At 38.1% G+C, this 21807-nt stretch overlaps 2 protein-coding genes across 2 annotated transcripts; both read right to left on the bottom strand.

Annotated features, from left to right (window-relative positions):
- Positions 1-3735: 3735 nt before the first annotated feature.
- On the bottom strand, positions 3736-4596 carry LOC138342153 (uncharacterized). Its single transcript, XM_069294348.1, has one exon. It carries the CDS (start codon positions 4594-4596, stop codon positions 3736-3738), a length of 861 nt encoding a protein of 286 aa, XP_069150449.1.
- A 3238-nt stretch (positions 4597-7834) lies between these two features.
- DRM5 (DNA (cytosine-5)-methyltransferase) lies at positions 7835-21469 on the bottom strand. The gene is given in 11 exon segments (NM_001246974.3): positions 7835-8506; positions 11516-12235; positions 12355-12446; positions 12752-12878; positions 13250-13402; positions 18874-18917; positions 19002-19101; positions 19251-19388; positions 19556-19618; positions 21271-21342; positions 21441-21469. Coding segments are annotated over 9 exon segments (1812 nt in total). The 5' UTR covers positions 19559-19618; positions 21271-21342; positions 21441-21469; the 3' UTR covers positions 7835-8071.
- Between the last annotated feature and the right edge of the window lie 338 nt (positions 21470-21807).

The raw sequence follows: 21807 nt of genomic DNA, 5'->3' as shown, positions 1-21807 counted from the left end.
TCAAAATTAAGGAAAATGACTTTCCTTCAAAAATTAAGGAAAACATTTTTCAAAGCTCTCCTCCTATTTTAAATTACTTTTTTCTTTTGGAAAAACATAAATTTTTTTTGAAAAAATTCAATTTCTAAATTTTATTTTTTTCACCGATCTCTGACCACCCTCCCCCTCTACCCCGCCCACCACCCCTTCCCCAAAAAATTTTATTTTACTTTTTAAAAATATTTTCAACTCTAAATTTTTATTTTTAAGCTCCTACTTCTTCCCCCCCCCCCTCCGCCAGCCCCCTACCCATCCCTACTGAAAGAGGGTCGATTATTTTTATCGCACACCACTCTAGGCAATCTTACAAACGTCTGTAACACTCAGCCTACTTGCACCCACGAAAATTGACTAAGTATAGAAATACTTAAAACAGTAGCGTCAAACAACCAACAGAACTTACAGGAACCAGTCCCAACCTTTATTAACCTTTAAGTAATACAAAAGAAGGCTTCACGAATTAGTCTAAGGCTAGAAAACTCTGTTTTTGCCTTAGACGAATTTCCACCTTTAAATCAAAAATCTGCACGATGGCAGTTACATGCGGCGGTTACAAGTGACACCTGTCCGACACTTGTCATCACAGGGTTCAAAACTAACTTTCCAACAGAGAGAATTTAATTCAAATTACATTCTTATCTACACAAAATATTAATATTCTAACACTTAGAATATTTCAGGCTTCATTCCAACACTTAGAATATTTCAGCCAGCTTCCAACACTTAGAATATTTTAGCTGTCTTCCAACACTTAGTTTTATTTCAGCAATTTCGGTAGAATATTTTAGCTGTCTTCCAACACTTAGTTTTATTTCAGCAATTTCGGGTGAACTGCCTTTGTTCCTGACATTGCCAAGTCTTCACAGCCTTGCCTCATCAAGTCAACATGCTGCCTTGCCAATGCCCTTAGCCCGCACGTAAGCCATGCACGTTCAATCTGCCTTGCCAATACCCAAGCACCTTGAACTTGTGTTGCACTGTTTTGCCATCATCCATGCCAAGACCAGTGCCCAAGTCCTTGGCATGTCTGCACGTAGTTAGATCAAGTAGATTGCGGGTCTAACAGACCACCCGCACCACTTGAACTCGATGTCCTCATCGAGACTGTTTTGAGATAGTCCTCGATTTGAGCATCAAACTGCCATAGGTCTTTTGCTTTCTCCCAAACAGCATCTGCTGCACTCTTGCCTTTCCAGTGAACTAAGAATTCAGTCTTAGTATTCTTCTTACTTGTGCCCAAAACCCGGTGATCAAGGATCTTCTCAATTTCAGCATCATACTGTGTAGGTACTGATGGAGGAGCCCTCTTTGATCTGTTCCTGTCTGGATCATCTTCATCTGCAAAGTAAGGTTTCAAGAAACTCACATGAAAGGTGGGGTGAATTTTCAACCTTTCTGGCAGCTTCAACCTATAAGCAACTTCGCCCACTCGTTTTACCACTTCGAATGGACCATCATACTTAGGAATCAAACCCCGATGTCTGGTCTTACTTACAATCTGTTTCCAAATTTGTGGGGTAAGTTTCAGCAACACCTTGTCACCCACATTGAACTCAACAGAGCGACGATGTTGGTCAACATATTTCTTCATGCGCCGCTGAGCCTTGCGCAAGCTGTCTTGTGCCTCAGATAACATTTCAAGTCTGTCCCTTGCAACCCTGTATGCTGCTGGACACTTTCCCTGATTTTTAGATTTGGCAACATCCAGTGGCGTCATAGGTTGTCTGCCTAAGACGATTTCAAAAGGGCTCAATTCTGTTGCAGACGACTTGTGTAGATTATAGCAAAACTGCGCAGTGTCTAACAATGCTACCCAATTCCGTTGACTTGCTGTCACATAGTGCCTCAAGTATTCTTTCAACAAATGATTAATTCTTTCTGTCTGTCCATCTGTTTGTGGGTGATTTGCAGTAGAAAACTTTAATTCAGTTCCCATCATATTGAACAATGCTGTCCAAAATCTACCAGTGAACCTTGTGTCTCTATCACTCACAATGTCAGCCGGAACACCAAAATACTTAACCACATGTTTGTATAACAACTCAGCAGCAACTTCAGATGAGCATAATTCAGGATCAGCAATAAAAACAGAATATTTTGAAAACCTGTCAACTATCACCATGATAGATGCTTTGCCATCTACTTTAGGGAATCCAGAAATGAAATCCATGCTTACTGATAGCCATGGCCTTTCAGGAACAGGCAAAGGTTGCAGCAAACCTGCTTCCTTCTTACGTTCAGTCTTGTCCACTTGACAAACATGACAAGTCTTGACGTACGCCTCTATATCATCTTCCATTTTCGGCCAAAAATAAACACGAAACAGTAAGGCTAACATCCTTTCAACACCGGGATGTCCAGCCCAAGCAGAGTCATGCGCCTCTTTCATTAAGTCTTTGCGCAACCCACCCTGATTTGGTACAACGATCCTCCCCCCTTTAAAATAGAGCAGATCGTCTTCGATCCAATACCGTCTCATTGTGCCATCTTGCACTTGACCCATCCATTTAACATATAATGAATAATTTGTAGCACACAGCCTGATTCTATCATAGAAATCAGTTTCCAGTTTTGAAATTGAATATACTGCAACAAACACTTCTTTTCTACTCAGCGCATGAGCAACCTGGTTGTGTTTTCCTGGTTTATGTTCCCACATGAAATCATATTCTGCCAGGAATTCTTGCCACTGTGCTTGTTTAGGACTCAACTTTTTCTGTGTCTTGAAAAATGTATTTGCTACATTATTAGTTCTCACTACAAATCGAGTGCCCAAGAGATAGACTCTCCAAACCTGCAAACAGTGTACCACCGTAACCATTTCTTTTTCATGTGTTGAGTATCTCTGTTCAGCATCATTCAATTTTCTACTTTCAAAGGCCACTGGATGACCTTCTTGCACTAATACGCCACCAATTGCTTTGTCTGACGCATCAGTGTGCACTTCAAATGGTAACTCAAAATCAGGCAATTTGAGTATAGGTTCAGATGCGATAGCATTCTTTAAATTTTGAAAAGCTTCATCACACCGTTCAGACCAAACCCACTTTGTATCCTTCTTCAACAAATCTGTCAAAGCCGCTGCCTTCTTTGAGTAACCAGCAATAAACTTTCTGTAATAGTTAGCCAAGCCAAGAAACGACCTCAAATCCTTTACATGACGAGGTGCCTGCCAATCAACAATGGCTTGCACTTTCTTAGAATCCATTCGAATTTGGTTTTTACTAACATGATGCCCCAAAAACTTTATCTCTTGTTGAGCAAATTCACACTTTTCCATCTTGACATAAAGTGTGTATTTCCTCAATTGAGACAAAACCAGACTTAGGTGATTAACATGTTCTTCCAATGTTCGACTATAAATGACTATATCATCTAAATAAACAACAACAAAGTCATCAAGATAGTCAAACAGTACATTGTTCATTAAGTTGCAAAAGGTTGTCGGGGCATTAGTCAGCCCAAACGGCATTACAAGGAATTCATAGGAACCATATCTAGTTACACATGTTGCCTTTGGTTCGTCACCCTCTGCTATCCTAACCTGCCAATAACCTGCCTCAGATCAAGTTTTGTGAACCAGCATGCCTTGCTTAACCTGTCCATCAAATCTTGCACCAACGGAACCGGATACTTGTTCTTTATAGTTGCCTTGTTCAGCGCCCGGTAGTCTACACACATTCTCATTGTTCCATCCTATTTCTTTTGAAATAGAACAGGAGCACCATATGGAGCCTTAGACGGCTGAATCAATCCAGCATCTAGCAATTCATTCAATTGTTTGCGTAGTTCAACCAATTCCTTAGTAGTCATACGATAAGGAGCCTGTGCAGGAGCAACCGTACCAGGCAACAACTCAATCTTATGATCAATATCCCTCCTTGGTGGTAATTTCTTTGGTAATTCAGGCGGCATAACATCAGCATACTGTTTAAGTAATTCAGCAACACAATCAGGCACTTCCATCTTCACATCAGGTTTCACTTCGACCAAGGCAGCAAGTATAGTGTCTTCACCTTTCTTCAGCCCTTTGTCGATTGACATAGAAGACAACAACATTCCCTTGTCTTTCTTCTTTGCAACTTTATTAATGTCCCCAAACGGATGAACGCCTTTGAGAAAACTAGCATTGCTTCCATTCATGACCATCACTCCATCTAAGTGAGGAAACGGAACAAACTGGAATTTCCTTAGGAAATCAATCCCAACTATGATTTCAAAGTCACCAAGCGGCATCACCATCAAGTTATGTTTTCCCACCCAACTTCCAGTTGACATAGACACACCATAAGCCATGCCCACAATGGCTTGTGCCTTAGCATTGACTGTTTTGACGTAGGAAGGGCTTTTAGACAACTTCAGCCCCAATTTTGTAGCAATCTTCACACCTACAAATGTGTGTGTGGCCCCTGTATCAACCATTGCCATCACACATTGTTCTTTCACTTTCATTTCTATATGAATTAAGGAAGCATGAGGATTCAAAGTACTAGAGATTTCTCCAACATTATTGATCCCCATAATATGATTGAAGGACAATCCCAATGGGTTTGCCATTGCAGCCACGATTTTTTCATCCTCCTCCCTTTGATTCACGTTACCAGCAAGCAAAGTATTCACTTTTTTCGGTTTGGACAAGATTTGGCCAAATGAGGACCACCACAAGTCCAACAGCCCTTCGAATTTCCATCTATGTTCTTAGGCCTGTCTTTCCCATCCTTCATTTGTGCCTTTCCTTTATCATTTGTATTGTCTTTACGATTATCCTTTCTCCATTCCCTTTTCTTCTTATTCTTTTTATTAGTTTTTAAAGTGGAGGGGACATCTGTCGAAGGACGAGTCGTCCGGAAATCCACTAACGAATCGGCAGCAGCAATAGCCCCGGGCAGATCTTTAACATTCTGCCTTCGTAGTTCGTTCTGAGCCAGCATTGCATGCCCGAAATGAAGTTGTGAAGTTTATCCTCATCAGACATATTTTGTATGTCTAATATCACAGAGGTAAATTCTTTTATGTATTCCCCCACTGATCCCGTCCGCCTTAGCCTTTTCAATTTATCCCTTGCAAGCCAAGATGCATTGCTAGGAAGAAATTGATCACGCATTTCTTTGATTAGCTTATCCCATGTATCAATTCTAGGACGACCAGCACTTACGTCGTCTGCATTACGAGTCCTCCACCAAAGTTTCGCATCACCCGACAAATACATTGTGGTAATGTTCAACTTATCAGCGTCCGACACCCTTGCAGCGGTAAAATACTGCTCCATGTCCCAGATGAAATTTTCCAGTTCTTTAGCACTCCTTGCGCCACTAAAGGCCTTAGGTTCTGGAATCTTTACCTTAGACGATTCAACACGAGTTGAACTTAATGTGACCATAGCACGACACAAAACGACGAGTTCTGCACGAAGGTTCTCATTTTCCTTCTGCAGTCCCTCCAGTTTCTGCGTAGTTGTGGTACGAAAGTCCAAGATTTCAGTAATGTGGTTATCAACATTCTGTCGATATCCACCAATTTCTCCCTGAACTTTCTCAGCGTCCACTCTCAACTCAATGATTTGTGTGAATAAATCCACAAACGTAGGGTCTCCCAAAATGTCTTCAGTAAACCCGACGAAGGATTCAATTTTTCGTGCCAACTCCCATAGTTCTGCGTTTTTCACCATTGTTTAACCGCGCTCTCATACCAATTGAAAGAGGGTCGATTATTTTTATCCCACACCACTCTAGGCAGTCTTACAAACGTCTGTAACACTCAGCCTACTTGCACCCACGAAAATTGACTAAGTGTAGAAATACTTAAAACAGTAGCGTCAAACAACCAACAGAATTTACAGTAACCAGTCCCAACCTTTATTAACCTTTAAGTAATACAAAAGAAGGCTTCACGAATTAGTCTAAGGCTAGAAAACTCTGTTTTTGCCTTAGACGAATTTCCACCTTTAAATCAAAAATCTGCACTATGGCAGTTACATGCAGCGGTTACAAGTGACACCTGTCCGACACTTGTCATCACAGGGTTCAAAACTAACTTTCCAACAGATAGAATTTAATTCAAATTACATTCTTATCTACACGAAATACTAATATTCTAACACTTAGACTATTTCAGGCTTCATTCCAACACTTAGAATATTTCAGCCAGCTTCCAACACTTAGAATATTTTAGCTGTCTTCCAACACTTAGTTTTATTTCAGCAATTTCGGGTGAACTGCCTTTGTTCCTGACATTGCCAAGTCTTCACAGCCTTGCCTCATCAAGTCAACATGCTGCCTTGCCAATGCCCTTAGCCCGCACGTAAGCCATGCACGTTCAAGCTGCCTTGCCAACACTCAAGCACCTTGAACTTGTGTTGCACTGTTTTGCCATCATCCATGCCAAGACCAATGCCCAAGTCCTTGGCATGTCTGCACGTAGTTAGATCAAGTAGATTGTGGGTCTAACACCTACCAACCCCAAAAAATTAATTTTATTTTTTAAAAATACTATCAACTTCAAATTTTTATTTTTTCATTCCTATCTCCTCCCTCTGCCCCCCCCCCCCCACCACCACCACCACCACCACCACCACCACCACCACTACCCCCACCCTTATCACCACCACCCAAAAAAAATTATTTTTTAAAAATATTTTCAATTTCATAAATTATTTTGTATTCTAGTAAAAATAAAAAATATTCCTCAAAAATATTTTTCATTCATAAATCAAACACTAATCATTTTCGAAAATATTTTCTACTCACCAACCAAACATGAGAAAATAAGTCCAAAATCTACTTGTTTTCTAGGAAAACATTTTCCATTGGAAAACATTTTCCTTCATACCAAACACACCCATAGTTAAATATTAGTTCATTTGTCCCAAATTATATGACACAGTTTCGGTTTATTTTTAATAAGCACATACAAATATTTAATGAAATTATCGATATTTGATTCATGTTAGATCCACTTATTTGGCAAAAAATCCACAAAGGTGTAATCTTTTTTAGGGTACTTTTGAGATGTGGTGAAGTTTTCCTATATCTCTTAAGCTTCATGATCGATCGGCCAAATTATGTCACATAAATTAAGACCAGTAGAGGATCATATTTGCTCTTGTACTCTCCGAAAAAAGTTATAATTACCCGTTCTTATATTTTCTTTGATATATATGCCCTTGTCATTCAACTTTGAACACATATTTGCTCTTGTAGTTCAACTTTGGACACTTATTTGCCTTTGAACGGTTAAGCCTCGTCTCTACACTTATATCATCCAGCTTTGGATACATATTTGCCCTTGAACGGTTAAGTCGCCTCACTCCACTTTTATCATCCTATGTGGCTCTTACGTGAATATATTCATAATTAAAAATAATAGTCGACAGACCAAATTTATATAACTTTCTTGCGCTTATAAGACAATCTAAAATGAAAATTAGATATGTTATTATGATCATGAAAGTTGGGATATGCATATAGTATCTAATATTATTACACAGGAACTTTAGCAGAGAAAAAAAGCTTTGCATTTATATTAGTTTCTAAAATATTTAGTGTCTACATATTATAAGAGTAAGTAGCTATAAGAAAAAAGTTGTGTACTTCATTTTCCAGGCAACAAGGTTTAATAGTAAGACAATCCTTTTTAGGGGACCAAATCGTGTTCAAAAAAACTTGAGTCATATTGTCATGGTAAAAGTAAAACTCTTTATTTTTGAGAAAAAATAACATTGAGATTCAAGTGCAGAGCTTTCTTGTGCAAATTCCAGAATATTATTCATGGAGGATACAACACTGTAACTGTGCATGCTCATCAACTGAAATGGCATGTTAGGCCAATAACTAATAGTAACAATGTACTTTACACTTCATGTTTGTTTTCGCTTCAAAGCGAAATAGAATGCTCATCAACTGGTATTGTAGGAGACCAGTCGATGTAGAATCTTAAGCCAGAAATTTTATGTGATGGCTTTATCCCTTAATGTAATGTTTCATAATTTTGAAAGATAACTAAAAATCTGAAGCTAGAACGAATTTCTGTCATACTATCTCTGTCTAGACATTATGGACTTGACTAAGTCCAGTATCCGAACATAGTCATAAAATAGAGACGATTCTTTGCCTTCAAGACCGTCCCTGCTCACCCTGTTACTGCCTGCAAGATTGTTGCACGGGCTTCCACCAATCAGTAAATCAAATCCGCCACATGAATCTATCAGTTGTTCTAAGCGGTCTCCATTCAACTGCTGCACATCATCAAAATCAATAAGATTGCCTCTCTGATTAGTTTGCTCCCACCAACTTCTCACAATGTTTCTGTTCACTTCAGATTTTTCCACAGAGACCACATTGTTTAGTTGAATCCCAAGACGGTAAAGAGCAACTTCAGCACCGCCAATCCCAGAGAAGAGTGATAAGACGTTCATCCCATTTGGAAACATGTCTTTCAACACTGATAAATGGTATGCCACTGTGTCAACCTATAATAATATCAATCCAAGTATCATGTTAAAAACTATTCTAAGGAAAAGAAATTGTATAAGTCGAGGTAGGAGTTACTTAATTACATCTTGCAAGCCCAAGTTAAGGGGAGAAAAGGAAAGGAAGGGGGGCAAGACTTGGACATACAACAACAACAACATAACTCAGTGTATTTCCACAAGTGGGGAAATGGGGAGGGTACCTTAGAAGGGTAGAGAGGTTGTTTCCGATACACCCTCGGCCCAATACATCCAAAGATAAGGATCATAAATCACCAACAAAATATCTTTCCACCGAAAGAAGATTTAAAAGAGAAAGTGGTCTAGTATGGCCCAAGCAATAATACTATTTGGTAAAGAGGACAAGAGGAGGTGATATTACGATATTGACCAAGAAAAAGGAAAGAAAAAAGAGACAAGACCTTATTGAGGCAGCACCAGAACCAAATGGTGGCCATGAGAGAGCAACAGGATACTATTGCAAAAGAAGCTAATACCGTCCATATGAATCAAAAAACGTCCTCATTATATAAAGCTATGTCTTTTTCTAAATGAGTAAAGACAGGTTAACTGGATCAGATGTTCAACCTATTCAAAGAACTTCCTCAAGTGTTTGTTTGCTAACAGAGAGTAACGACTTTTACTACTATCAACTTTTTAAACATAGAGCAGAGCATATGACTGGTAAACTTTTAGATATTTATAGCTAAGATAGGGTCATAGATTCTATCATCCCTTCTCACTTTACCTACCTCGACCTCCTTCTCCACTTATATGACCAGTTCATCACTACAAGAACCCAAGTAGGCATGTAAAAAAATCATACAATCATTCAGCAACTCCAGATTAGTTTAAGCTACAACTCCCTGTAGCTGACTCATCTGCACACGCTAAAACGTTAAATGCCTCCCAGGAACATCAGAACTCCAGAAGAGGACTAATTTTGGAAAATGTATACACACAAAAAGAACTTATTCAAGTCATGCTTTCCGTTTTCTTTATCTAGACTTTTGAATACACGAGTTCATTATATGTTGATGCTAATGAAAAAACGACGTCTTTCATGAAAGGAGGAAAAAAAGACTTTGTAATGAGTTTACTAGTAATGAATAGTCAATCTTGCACCCCACTCCACCCCCAGAAAACCATAACTAAATAGATAAATTACAAAAACACCAACAACGAAAAAGGGACAACTGCTTTGCTCATCAGTTCAGCTAATTAACTTCTACAATATGTCAGCCACCACAATTACAGACACATCATTTGTGGGACATAGCTAGTGCAAAACTGCTCCTTTTTTTTGGTTAGCGCGTAGAAGTTAAAACTCCTCTTATAACTATCAAAATTTGCTACCACAGAGTTCACAATTGCACAATGAGGGATAATAGGTGTAACACAGCTTCTTTCCAACCGTTGTTCTCTATGACGGAGTGTTATTTGTCAGTTTGAGGTTGGAGCAAACCTCACATTAAGTGTTGCACCAGGGTAAGACTGAAATTTCCAGATTGTCTCTCATATGCTTCAACAATCAACCATTCCTTTGAGGACAAAGCTTCTCTTCATTATAAAGAAGTGGTCAACCATTGTATATGCTTAAACAATTTTGTTGCATATAATAATTGAAAAAAGAAGCTGAAGTCACAGGAAATGTCTCACCTTGTTACATCAATCCTTTTAATTACCTCATTCCTCCAACAGAAAGGACAACACAAAAACACAAAGCTGATTGTTTATACTCTGTCAAAACAGGCTACTCAACCCTTTGTGCCGAGAATGAGATAGAGGAAAGCTGGTCAAGGAAACTAATTTGGAAAAAAAACTTATTCCCAAAGGTGATTTGCTTCACTTGGACAGCACCGTACGAAACATGTTTGACTCAATATAATCTAAACAGAAGGAAAATGCATCTTGTCAACAGATGCTACATGTGCAAACAATGTATAGCAACCAACAGTCGCCTACTACTAGACTGCTCAGTTGCTACAGATATCTGGAATATTCTTTTCAGTTTTTGGGCTCAGTTGGGTTATGCCTGAGAGGATTAACGATGTTACATATGCTGGAGTACATGGAAGGTTGGTAGAGCCATCAGGAAAATCTGAAAGATGGTCCCTGCTTGGATTTTTTGGTGTATTCTGATAGAAAGGATTGTAGATGTTCATGGAATAGGAACTCCTAATTACAGTTTCAAGGCTGTGTTATTTTGTTGTATAGCTAGAGTACTTTGTCCCCTGTAAACTCCCCAGACAACTTCATCTAAAATAAAGCTAAAGTGAGACAACACTGGTGTTGTAACCTAGTGTTGCAATTTCATCTAAAACTCAAGTACTTCATGGTTAAAATCTCACCCACAGGATTCCCTTTCCCCTTATTCACAGGCCTCCCCTCTTCCTCCACCCCACCACCCCAAAAGAAAAATATTCAATATAAGATTCTTTAGTCCTTTTGTTGCCGAATCGCCCATTACCCACTACACACATGGTTACCAGATACCCATGGAAAAGCACATTACACTACTTGTGTGCTTCAAAGCCATGAAGTCCCAGAATTCATAGTCGAGAGCGAGTGACATCCCTTAACTATAGATTCAACAGCACCAGTTATACATCCTCATTTCATTTTATATAGGTTCGCTACCTCCTTTTTCCAACAATTCATCCACTTCCCTCGACTTAATAAAGAAATTTTAGAAAATTAAGATGACGCTGAAATTGTAGCGTCGATGAATGTTCTGTTCAAAATTTCAAATACCACCAATGTCATTCCCCTTCTGAAAAAAATAAAGCTACATTACGTAGTATAAGTTGTTTTGTTTGAAAACTGGTATACGTAGTGAGCTTTTAAATCAGCTTAAACTAATATATTATGTCAATTATAGTATTTAAGCCACTTGATGCATAATGATCTCAGCAAAAAATTGTGGTTAAGAGAAAACAAAAGAAAGAAAAGATTACAGTAAGACTTGGATATACACATGAAAATTAGAACAAAAAAGGTTAGGCTAACCTGGAATGAGTTACCAAGCGATTTGTATCTATCAGTCCTACTTATACCACCTCCCCTGGTATGGTTCTTTGGAAACCCCAATAGCATTTCAAATTCATCTGGCTCCAAAGGAGCAACTTTGTTTCTCCCAACCCACACCAAATTCCACTTCCGACATTGATCAAGAACAAACTTTTGCACCCTCATAGGTGGCTCACCGTCAAAGGCCTCCACAGCTTTCCTGATCCTATCAGTCAATCTTGCACTTCCAATAGCTGTTTGCAAACAATTTAACTTTGTCCGTGGATCCCAAGATGGCCACCATTTCTTTGTAAGGGGAAGTGCCTCATTAATGGTGCGTGGAGGAAGTGGAAGCAAGGGAAATCTATTTTCAGTAGGTAGGTTATGAATATAACCCCTTTTTCTTGCAGTAGCACAAAAATACTTTGAATCGACAAACTCAGGCTCAATATCATATAGGAATCTGGAAATGGTATCCCACACACCCTTTGGAGCTAGAGCAACATTTTCGTAATAGAAAAAAGGGGGGCCAAAAGCTTGCTCCGGAATAGTTCTTCGGACAATTGCAGAAACTGATTCTGTAGGAACCCCAAATCCAATCATAGGTTTGGGCAAACGAATTGTCTCTTCATCAAAAATCGCCCTTGGCTTTTTGCTTTTGCACAACTGATTGAACATCTTCCTCTTCTTGTATCCACCACTACCATGGTTCAGTTTTGGCTGTCACAATGGAACTGAGGCATCAATTCTATGAAAAATAATATTGCTATTTTGACAAAGTTGAACAGGATGTCAATTCACATGAGTCCATTGCAAAACAAGGCGAGGGGAAAGCAGACCTTTACATCTTCTGGCAAATAGGGATCTTCTTCTCTTGCCATTTGAGCAGCACAAATGAAATCTGTCAATTCAGAAACCGATGCTTCTGGACCTAGAAAGTTGTAAAGAGGACATTAATTACCTGGAAATGAGATCAAGATAGGTGCTGCAATTATAAAAAGATATTCAGGAATATTGCAGCATCAATAAGCAGGTTTTCTTCCAAATGCAAGAGCATTGACACAAAGATAACTCAACTTAGTAGCATCTACCATATAACTTGCATGAATAAGATTTCTTCAGCCAATGATAAAACCTTTAGCATAATACATATCAAAACCAAACTAAATGTCTAATCAGATATAAGACTTGGATAAATTATTAATGTAGGGACAGAATATAATTTAATATACGCACCACATCTCTCCATTGCTATAGAAACCTCTTCCACTGGGTATCCCATATTTGCCAGAAATAAGATTGTCTGCTCTTTTTCAGACAAAGAATTGCTCTCTTCTTTCACATAGCACTGTTTAACAGAATTCTATCACACGTTGTAAAAGGAAAATGTTAGAAAAGTTTGACATATTTGTGCCAAGACTACGCGTAACAGAATACAGGACAGTTACTAAAACCACAGATATCTTCAATTTATTTGTAGTTCTACACAAATTCGTAAAACTAAACCACCTCACGTTTTACTCATTCAAGCTAGTAGGTGAAGCCATGGATGTTCAAAAATACCATAAAACCAACATTGAATACATAATAACAGGTTAAATATATAAATAAAGCACCCAAACAAAAGAAAAACACTAAATGTATCTTTTGAGCAAAGAGAAATCAGATTGACTTATGCCACAGTAAGACGCTGAAAAGAGAAATGGAGAATGGTGTATATTGGGGATAACATACTGTACAGTAGTCTGAGTCAGAGGACCAACTATCTTCATCATAAACATCATCCAGAAAGTTCTCATTGTATTCAGAAGAGCTATCATCAGAATTAATGCAGGGCTCCAGGTGAGGGCTAGCACTGGGCTGTTCTTCAGGAGAATCTTCGATGGCCTGCAACATCCAAGACAAACAAAAAGTTTGATTGATGTCTAAACTTTACACAAACAGATAACATAATTTTCTATGACTTTTCAGAATTCATACATGAATTATAGCTCATTGACCCTCACCTATGAGGTGGCAATGTCAGGTGGGCAGGAGGGAAATTATGTTGTGGGCATCAAGATTAGATAGATTCTTGTTAAAAGCAGATTCGGATGATAGATTCATGAATATCAAACAAAATGCTCTCCCAAGAACTATCTCAAATCACTCCCAAGTTGAGTTGCAATGTGGAAATTGAAGGGGAAACAAGCGGTATTTCAAGTCCGAGACAATATGGTTGAGGTCAGAAGGCTTCCTCTAGTTGATAAAATGATGATGGGATTCTTTTCTAGTAAGTAGACTCCCTGACTATGTATTATCCTGCAAGTAACGAGTGGAATATAGTTCTTTTGGCAATATGGAGAAAAGGATGGATGATGTGCTGAGGGAAACTGCAGATGCTTGAACAGAGAAGGGGAATTGACTGGAGATCAGTAAGTTGAGAAAGCTGGAATTTTGTTGGAAACACAAGAGGTGGCAAAGCTAGAAGGGATCTTCTGGAGGCAAAGATCCAGGTTATTATGGCTAAAGGCTAGTGATAGAACACCATATTTTTCAAAAAAAATGCTAATCTTAACAAGAGATGCAATGTGTTTGACAAGCACAATTCAACGATGAAATTATTGAACAGAAGGCATCAAAAAGGAGATTATGAATTTTTTATAAAGATCTGTAAATAGAAACTGAAAATTGGAGGCCATCATTCAGAACTAAGTGTCCCAGAATCACGCAAGGATCTCTCTCAGACGAGGTAGTAGAAGGGGTGTAAAAATTCGTGAAGGAAAATAAGCTACTAGCCCAGATGGTTCCAATATGGCTTTCCATGAACATCGCTGGTCATGATATAGAACACCAGATTTTTCCATAAAATTGCTAATGCTAATAGGAGATACTACATGTTTGAGAATCTAATCAATGATAAAATAATTGAAGCACGGAAGGTATCAAAAAGGACATAGTGATTTTATACAAGTATCTGTACAAAGAAACTGAAAATTGGAGGCCTTCATTCAGAGTAGAGTGTCCAAGAATCACTATTGAGGAAAATAAATGGTTGCAAAGACATTTCTCAAAGGAGGATGAAGAAGAGGTCATAAAAAGTTGTGAAGGAGAAAAGGCACCCACCCAGATGGTTTCAACATGGCTTTCTAGAAACATTGCTGGTCGGTAAAAAAAGTAGGTGTACTAAGAGCTATCAACTTTTTCCAACGCGGGAAGGGTAGAGAAATTCAATGCTCCCCTCATTTCTCTTGTACCAAAAAATGCAGGTGCACATCCGCTTTAAGACTTCAGGCCTTTAGCTTACTGGTTAGCTTCTACAAAATAATTTGCCAAGTTGTTGCAGAAGGGCTGAAAACAATAATGAAGAAGCTGGTGGCCGACAAACAAATCGCCTTTATTAAAGGGAGACAAACTGCAGATGTTGTACTTATTGCAAATGAGTGTTTTGATGAAAGGAAGAGGCAAAGAAAAGCTGGTGTATTGTGTAAGCTTGATATAGAGAAGCATATGACCACTTAAATTGGGATATTTGCTAAACTTGTTGAGGAAGATGGTTTTTGGTGGGACGGTGGATAGGGTGGATCAAATTTTGTATATCCACGGTTATTATCTCAATCATCATAAATGGAGCTCCAGGAGATTTTTCCCATCTCAAGAGGGATCCAGGCAAGCATATCGGCTGTTTCTTTTTCTCTTCATTGGCTATGGAAGAATTATGCAACATGATATGCAGAGCAATGTCTTTAAACTGGATCAGAGGTTTTAAGGTGGTGTCAGAATGCAAGGAAGGGTGGAAATATCCCCTATTTTATATGCTGATGATACCTTATTCTCTGTGGGGCTAAAGAAAAGTCAAATGGATATTCCAGGCGTGATGCTTTTGAACTTCGAGGCGGCTTTCGGGCTAAAAGTAAATCTATTCAAGACCTACTGCCTATTTGTACCCAGTAAACAAGGTACAAGATGTATAAAGTTTGGCTGATAACTTAGGATGTCAGGTAGGTAAGCCCACCACTTACCTGGGAATCCTTTGGGGGCTTAATTCAAGAGAAGCTCAATTTGGGAGATGGTTAATGAAAAGTTTGGAAGGAAACTTGCAGTCTGGAAAAGACAATACCTAGTGGGAGAGTAACCCTAATAAAGACACAATAGAGTGCTTGATTCATTACCTACCTATTTAATTTCTTTCTTTCCAATGCCAGCAAAGGTGAGACAAACTCTGGACAGAATTGGGAGGAATTTCTTGTGCGGTGGAAACAAAGAAAGAATAATCATTCCACCCAGTAAAATGGGAAGCCATGCTTACTAAACAATGAGGAGGGTGGATCGGATATTAGGAATTCGAAGATGCACAATGAAAGGCTATTGACGAAGTGGTTGTGGAGACGTGGAATGGAAGCCAGGTTAGGAAAAGGTGATTTTCGACAAACATGGTGTCAAATGGAATGGATCACTAATCCTACCAACTCTCCACATGGTTTGGGACTTCGGAAATACATCAAGAGTCTATGGCCAAACTTTGAACACTGTGGAAATCAAAGTGGGAGAAGCAGAATAACAAAATTTTGGCAGGACTCATGGATAGGCACACCCCTCTTAGAGTTAAATATGCTAACTTGCATAAATTTTGAGCGGATGCAAGGATTGCAATATTTGATTGTAGAAACAATAGGTGTTGGTGCCTTCACATCAAAAGGGACTGTTTCGATTGGGAAGTACCCATGATGGTTACTTTTGCAAGAACTAGAAAAACTGTCAATTATTACCTGAAGAAACAAATTCTCTATTCTGGGTAGAGCATAAAAGAATGAAGTACTCAGTTAAGTCATGCTACATGAGGCTGAATAAGAGAAATGAAAGCAATTTTAACTAGCCAGGGAAGAAAATATGGAACACACAAACACCTTGAGAAGCTTCTTGGTTTATGTGGGAGGTAGCACATGATGTTTGTTTTTGACTCAATACAATCTTTAAAAGACGAGAATGACGATGTGCACTCTTTCGCAACAAAACGAAAATGACAATGTTGACCAGGTGTTTCCTATGTAACAAGAAGGAAGAGAATGGCAGTCACTTGTTTTTGCTTTCATCATGCGCTAGACAGCTTTGGAGTTTGTTCATCTCCCTATTTGGGAGGTCTTGAGTGATGTTGCAGTCAGTTCAGAAAATGTTGGCAAGTTGGGGTATAAAGGGCAGAAGCAGATCAATGAATAAGCTTTGGAATGCCATCACCCCATGCATATATCAGGTAGTATGGTGGAAATAAATTTTAGATGTTTTGAGGGGAAAAAATCCTTGTATAGACGGTGAAATATAGATGTTTATGCCTTCTGGATCTAAGGTGTATTTTCAGGTTGTAGAACAAAGGGTTCAATGGAAACAAGCTCTCTACCAATTTACCAATAGAGCTAGGGGTGAGATTTGCGTACATCATACCCTCCTCAAACCCCACTTGTGGGACTACGTTGCTTCTGTTGTTGTAAGAAGACATCTTCCTTTTTTTTTATAACACAAACTAGCTTATTGCATGGCCATTTCATTTAATAAAACTCTTACCTTTTTCCTAAAATAATAACATAATTATATTATTTTATTTCACTCTCCCCTTTTTTGGAGATAGAGGGGGTTTGCTAGTGTTAAAGGGTCATTACTTTGTGAAAAAATGATGGACAGAAGAAAACCATCATTACAAAGAAGACAAACAAAAACCAAGCATTCTCAACACAATACAACCTTGCTACAGAGCTGTGAAAACCATGTAAAGAACAACTGGCATTGTTTATCGCACAATCAACACCTAGAATCCAATGTTCACATGCCACAATCTCTTCATGGGTCCTAATAGGTCTCACCAAAAGACCTGACTCGTCTAAACTTTGTTCTGAACAAGTTAACTTCTCTCACTAGACCATCTTCAGCAAGTGATGACATATATAGGCATGAGAAAAGAGAAGGAAGAGAATTGGGAATGACTCGCACCATGCTCTCAAGCATGTTCGGATTTATATAGTGTTCTACAAGTAATCCAAAAAAGAAAGGAAAGTAAGTCCTGATAATTCTTATTCCTATTTAAAAAATTATGGAAATTCTATATCCTTCCTATATATACAAGGAATGAGTTCTTGACATATTAATAATTTCCTAGTGTTTAAGATTCCCCCAAGTTGGAGCATACATATTGTGTGCTCCTAACATGTCACACACTGAACTCTAGAGCCACGAACTGATTTTGTAAGAATATGTCCTAAATGATCATTTGAGTTGATGAAACCAGTCACAATGCACCCCGATTCAATCTTTTGACGCATCAAAAAATAATCTACTTCCATATGTCTCATTCTATCATGAAACACTGGATTTGAAGCAATGCAATAGCAGCTTGATTGTCACATATCAAATGGGTAACAGAATGAGATGCTTGATCCTTTACATAAAATGAAGGTATGATTCCTATTCTATTGGTCTGAAGCACCAGTCATTTTTGTTTTTTGATATAAGAAGAAATTGTTTTTGTGTAAGATTCTGAAGGAAAATAAGATTTTTTCCAAGAAAGGAAATGGTGTTTTCTAGTTGAAACAAAAGGAAGCAACTTTGGACAAGAGAGAACCTTTATTCATTAGCAGAAAAAGAATTAGAGGAAGCATTAGAAGAGGGACAGAATTTTCAGAGTAGGAACTCAAACCCTAACTTTGGCTCTAATAACAGAAATTTCAAATTAGGTACTCAAACACTCAGCTCGTACAGAAACGCAATATCAGAGAAGGGTGTCGGTCACGCAAAATGTAGTAGCACCAGTAGCTGAACAGATAGTGGCACCTAACTGTTCGCCAAACAGATGAACAGCGCTTGAATGCAGAGAGGTACATCGATTGCTGGAGAGAGGAGTTGTGCTAGACACCAAAAGTAAGAAGAAAAAAATGAGTGGCCAGGCGCCAGTTACGGAAGCTATTTGAGTCTCTACCAGGATCTTAGAGTATCCGATACCATGTGAAGAAAAGAGAAGGAAAAGAGTTTGGGGAATGAATTGCTTGATTATTTCCTCAAGCATGTTGGGGTTCATATAGTGTTTACAGTAATCTTAAAAGGAAAAGTAAGTTAGTCCTAAGAATTCCTATTCCTATTTACAAAATTAAAGGATTCTAAACTTTTCCTATATACACAAGGAATGGCTTCTTGGCATGCTAATAATTTTCTAGATCTTGATAAATAATTATTAGATGAGCTGGTTATCAAAGGAGGGATGGATTGAACAAGAATATCTTCATTCCCTTCACATAGTTACCCTTTGTTACAAAATATAAAAAATGAACAGCTTGTAAACATGCTACAAAACCTAAAATGAGTAGCTTGCAAATAAAGAGGAAGACATTCCGCACCTTTAATGTCAAAAGAGCATCCAGCACCAAATCTGAATTTTCTCCTGCAGTCCCAAGTCAAGTAACATAAATACCATAACTGTAAAATTGATTTTTAAGTTGTATAAATACTTGGTAAATTCAAATACCATTTTGCTCTATTGCTTTTGCAATGGACTCTTCAGAAAATCCCATCACTAAAAACTTCTGAATGAACGTAGACTGGCCAGGTACTGATGATGAGCTTGCCTTCACGCAAGAGAAGACCAAAAGAGACCATAAGTTGAGATGCAATGGTATAAACTTTTTTCTAAATTCTTTCTTCCTTTTTTGTGTCAAAAGAAATGTTCTTGACAAGAAATAACAGTAGGGTATCAATATGGGCTAAAAGTGTTTACCTCCCCATCACCACTAATAGCATACTGTCCATTAGTTCTTAAATCCCTGCATGAGGAAAATGTTGTATCCTGTATTTCTAACTCATCTTCAGTATCCCAGTCAATGTTGTCACTATCTTCTTCAGAAAGATGTTTGTCCTACACAGGATTGAACAAGAAATACAAACAAAGTATAAATATTTTTTCTCCATTTATCAAAAACCTGAATAAAAAAGGATCATATACTTTCTTTTCTGATCTGTACAACCAGAAGGAAGTCGAAAAACTGCACAGTAATAGAGAATCGAGAAACGAGATAAATTTACCATTTCACAATGTAAGCCTGAAAAGAACTCTAAAGTGTTCAGCACGAAGAGTAATTGAGCACCCTACATAACATGAGAAGGTAATCGTGAACTACTGCCATTAATAAAGCAAAAGTTAGCCCCTCAAAAAAATTTGAAACAGGTAATATTGTATTCCTCAGTATGTCGCATTAAGGACATGCTGGCGACTTACAAAAAATTGCAAACAGAAACAAAAGAAAATAACATACAGTGATCCTAATAAATCTACAAGTTGATTGTTATCTTCTAAGCCTATCTCTTTGCACCAAAATAACAAGATACTATATAATTCCATTTGACTTTTCGAATGGAATTGGATCTATCTTTAAAACATCTTTCTCTTCAAACAGTCCACCAAATGCATTTGGGGTATTACCTCCACCACTTTTTGTGGCTTTTGCTCCCTCCTCCGAAAGTTAGTCCATCAAATCTCTCACAGAAAGCTCAAAAACAAAAGCTTCTTCATGTCTTGACATAAAGGCAACACTTGTCCCATTTTTTCCATTGAACATGTAAACTTTGCCAGGGTCCTAAGATCCCCCTATGATCATTGAAAAGGTGTAACTGCCCCTTTTCTGGCAAGCACCAGATTTACAACAATATGTGAAACACAAGCACCAATCACATGATGCCACCTTATTTTCTTCTTTTTTTGATCCTATTTGTAATTTTCTCTTCAATGTTTCTTTAATTGATCTTTCTTTTTCTCTTTTTCAGTTTTGCCTTTCCTCCTCTCCATCAGGTTGCCTTCCATGTAGCCACCACCCCATGCCATAGCTACCAACTTCAGTGTAGCGACCAGTTAACACCACTTAATCACCACCAAAAGAATTTAAAAATTCAAAATTACTAAACCAAGGCCTATATTTAAAAGGAAATGAATTGATCAAATGACTTTGCACCTAAATTTAAACATGTACTATCCAGTTTTACTAAACTAGAGTTAACGTGTTGTCTAAGCTATGTGCCATGAGAATTGATAAAGAGTCTAGCTATAAACTTAATTGGCACTTGTATGGTTGAAGATTGAAATTACCTAGTATTGAGCTTATTTCATCCTACATGTGGAAAGAAATAAAGGTAAAAAGGGGTGTTATTGTTTTTTGCTCTCGGAAGTTATGAGGATAGTTTGGCGTGCTGTTGTGTGAAGAGAATGGGATGCCAAGTGAGATCGAGAGAAAAGAAACGAGAGATGACTCTCTTATTCTAACTGTAACACACCTACTTCTTCATGTTTTGACTCTTATCCGTACTCATGAGAAAATTTGATGGAAGACTCATCATTTGTTGAACTCAATCCTAAGGTGGTCGAAACTACATGTCTCATCGAGCAAGTACATGTTGACGATAAAAATAAAAGTTAAAAAAGAATTACTTGTGTTTGTCCAAAATAAGCCTCATGGAAAGAAGTACAACAAAGACAGAAATTGGCCTAAAACCAATGACCAAGATTGTTCCTTTGCTACTGCATAAGACCAATTACGATATGTAAAATTGATTTCTTCACATTCTAGCAAGATTAGGTTTTTTTTTTTGGTTGGAGTTAACTATTGCGAATTGGGGTATTAGGTTTCAAGTTTTTTGCCTATCAATTTTGAATTAAAACTTCAGTTTCACCCAAAAATGTTCCATGCACACAAAAAATTAGGTTCGCCACATTCATTACTGAGAAAATTAAAAACCGTGAAACTTACCTGTGAATCCTTGTCGATCAAAGGGTGTCAAGCAACTCCGTGCTGCGCTATATCATAAATCTTCTTAATATCCTGCATCACCCCAAAAAAAAGAATGAAAAGGAATCAAAATAACAGAGAGAACACACAGTTTCAGCAAATTCAAACACCACAAGAAAATATCAGCATACATAGATTTGAGAGCGAAGGAAGAAGAGGAGTTGAGAGAGATTCTTGTGGAGTGATGAGAGAGAGATTGAAATGTACTGAGATGAGAACACCCACCCACCCCACCCCCCACCCCCGTCAACCAATTGACGGTACAAACTATGAAGTGTACGCGCCGCATTGGATAACCCACTGCCACTAGCCTACACGTAGGATTCCTCTTTATTTTCAACCAATCACCAACCTTTAATATATTAAAAGATTTTACATTTTGTTTTTGTCCGTCCGTTTTACTTGTCAAATTTTGATTTGTTAAATCTATTAGAAAAATGTTAATTGTTATAGTGAGTTTACCATTTCATACTTATTAATTGATAGAATCTCAAATAT

Source organism: Solanum lycopersicum, chromosome 2, assembly GCF_036512215.1.
Source record: "Solanum lycopersicum chromosome 2, SLM_r2.1".
Lineage (NCBI taxonomy): Eukaryota > Viridiplantae > Streptophyta > Magnoliopsida > Solanales > Solanaceae > Solanum > Solanum lycopersicum.
This window is presented reverse-complemented; position numbering and strand designations above follow the sequence as displayed.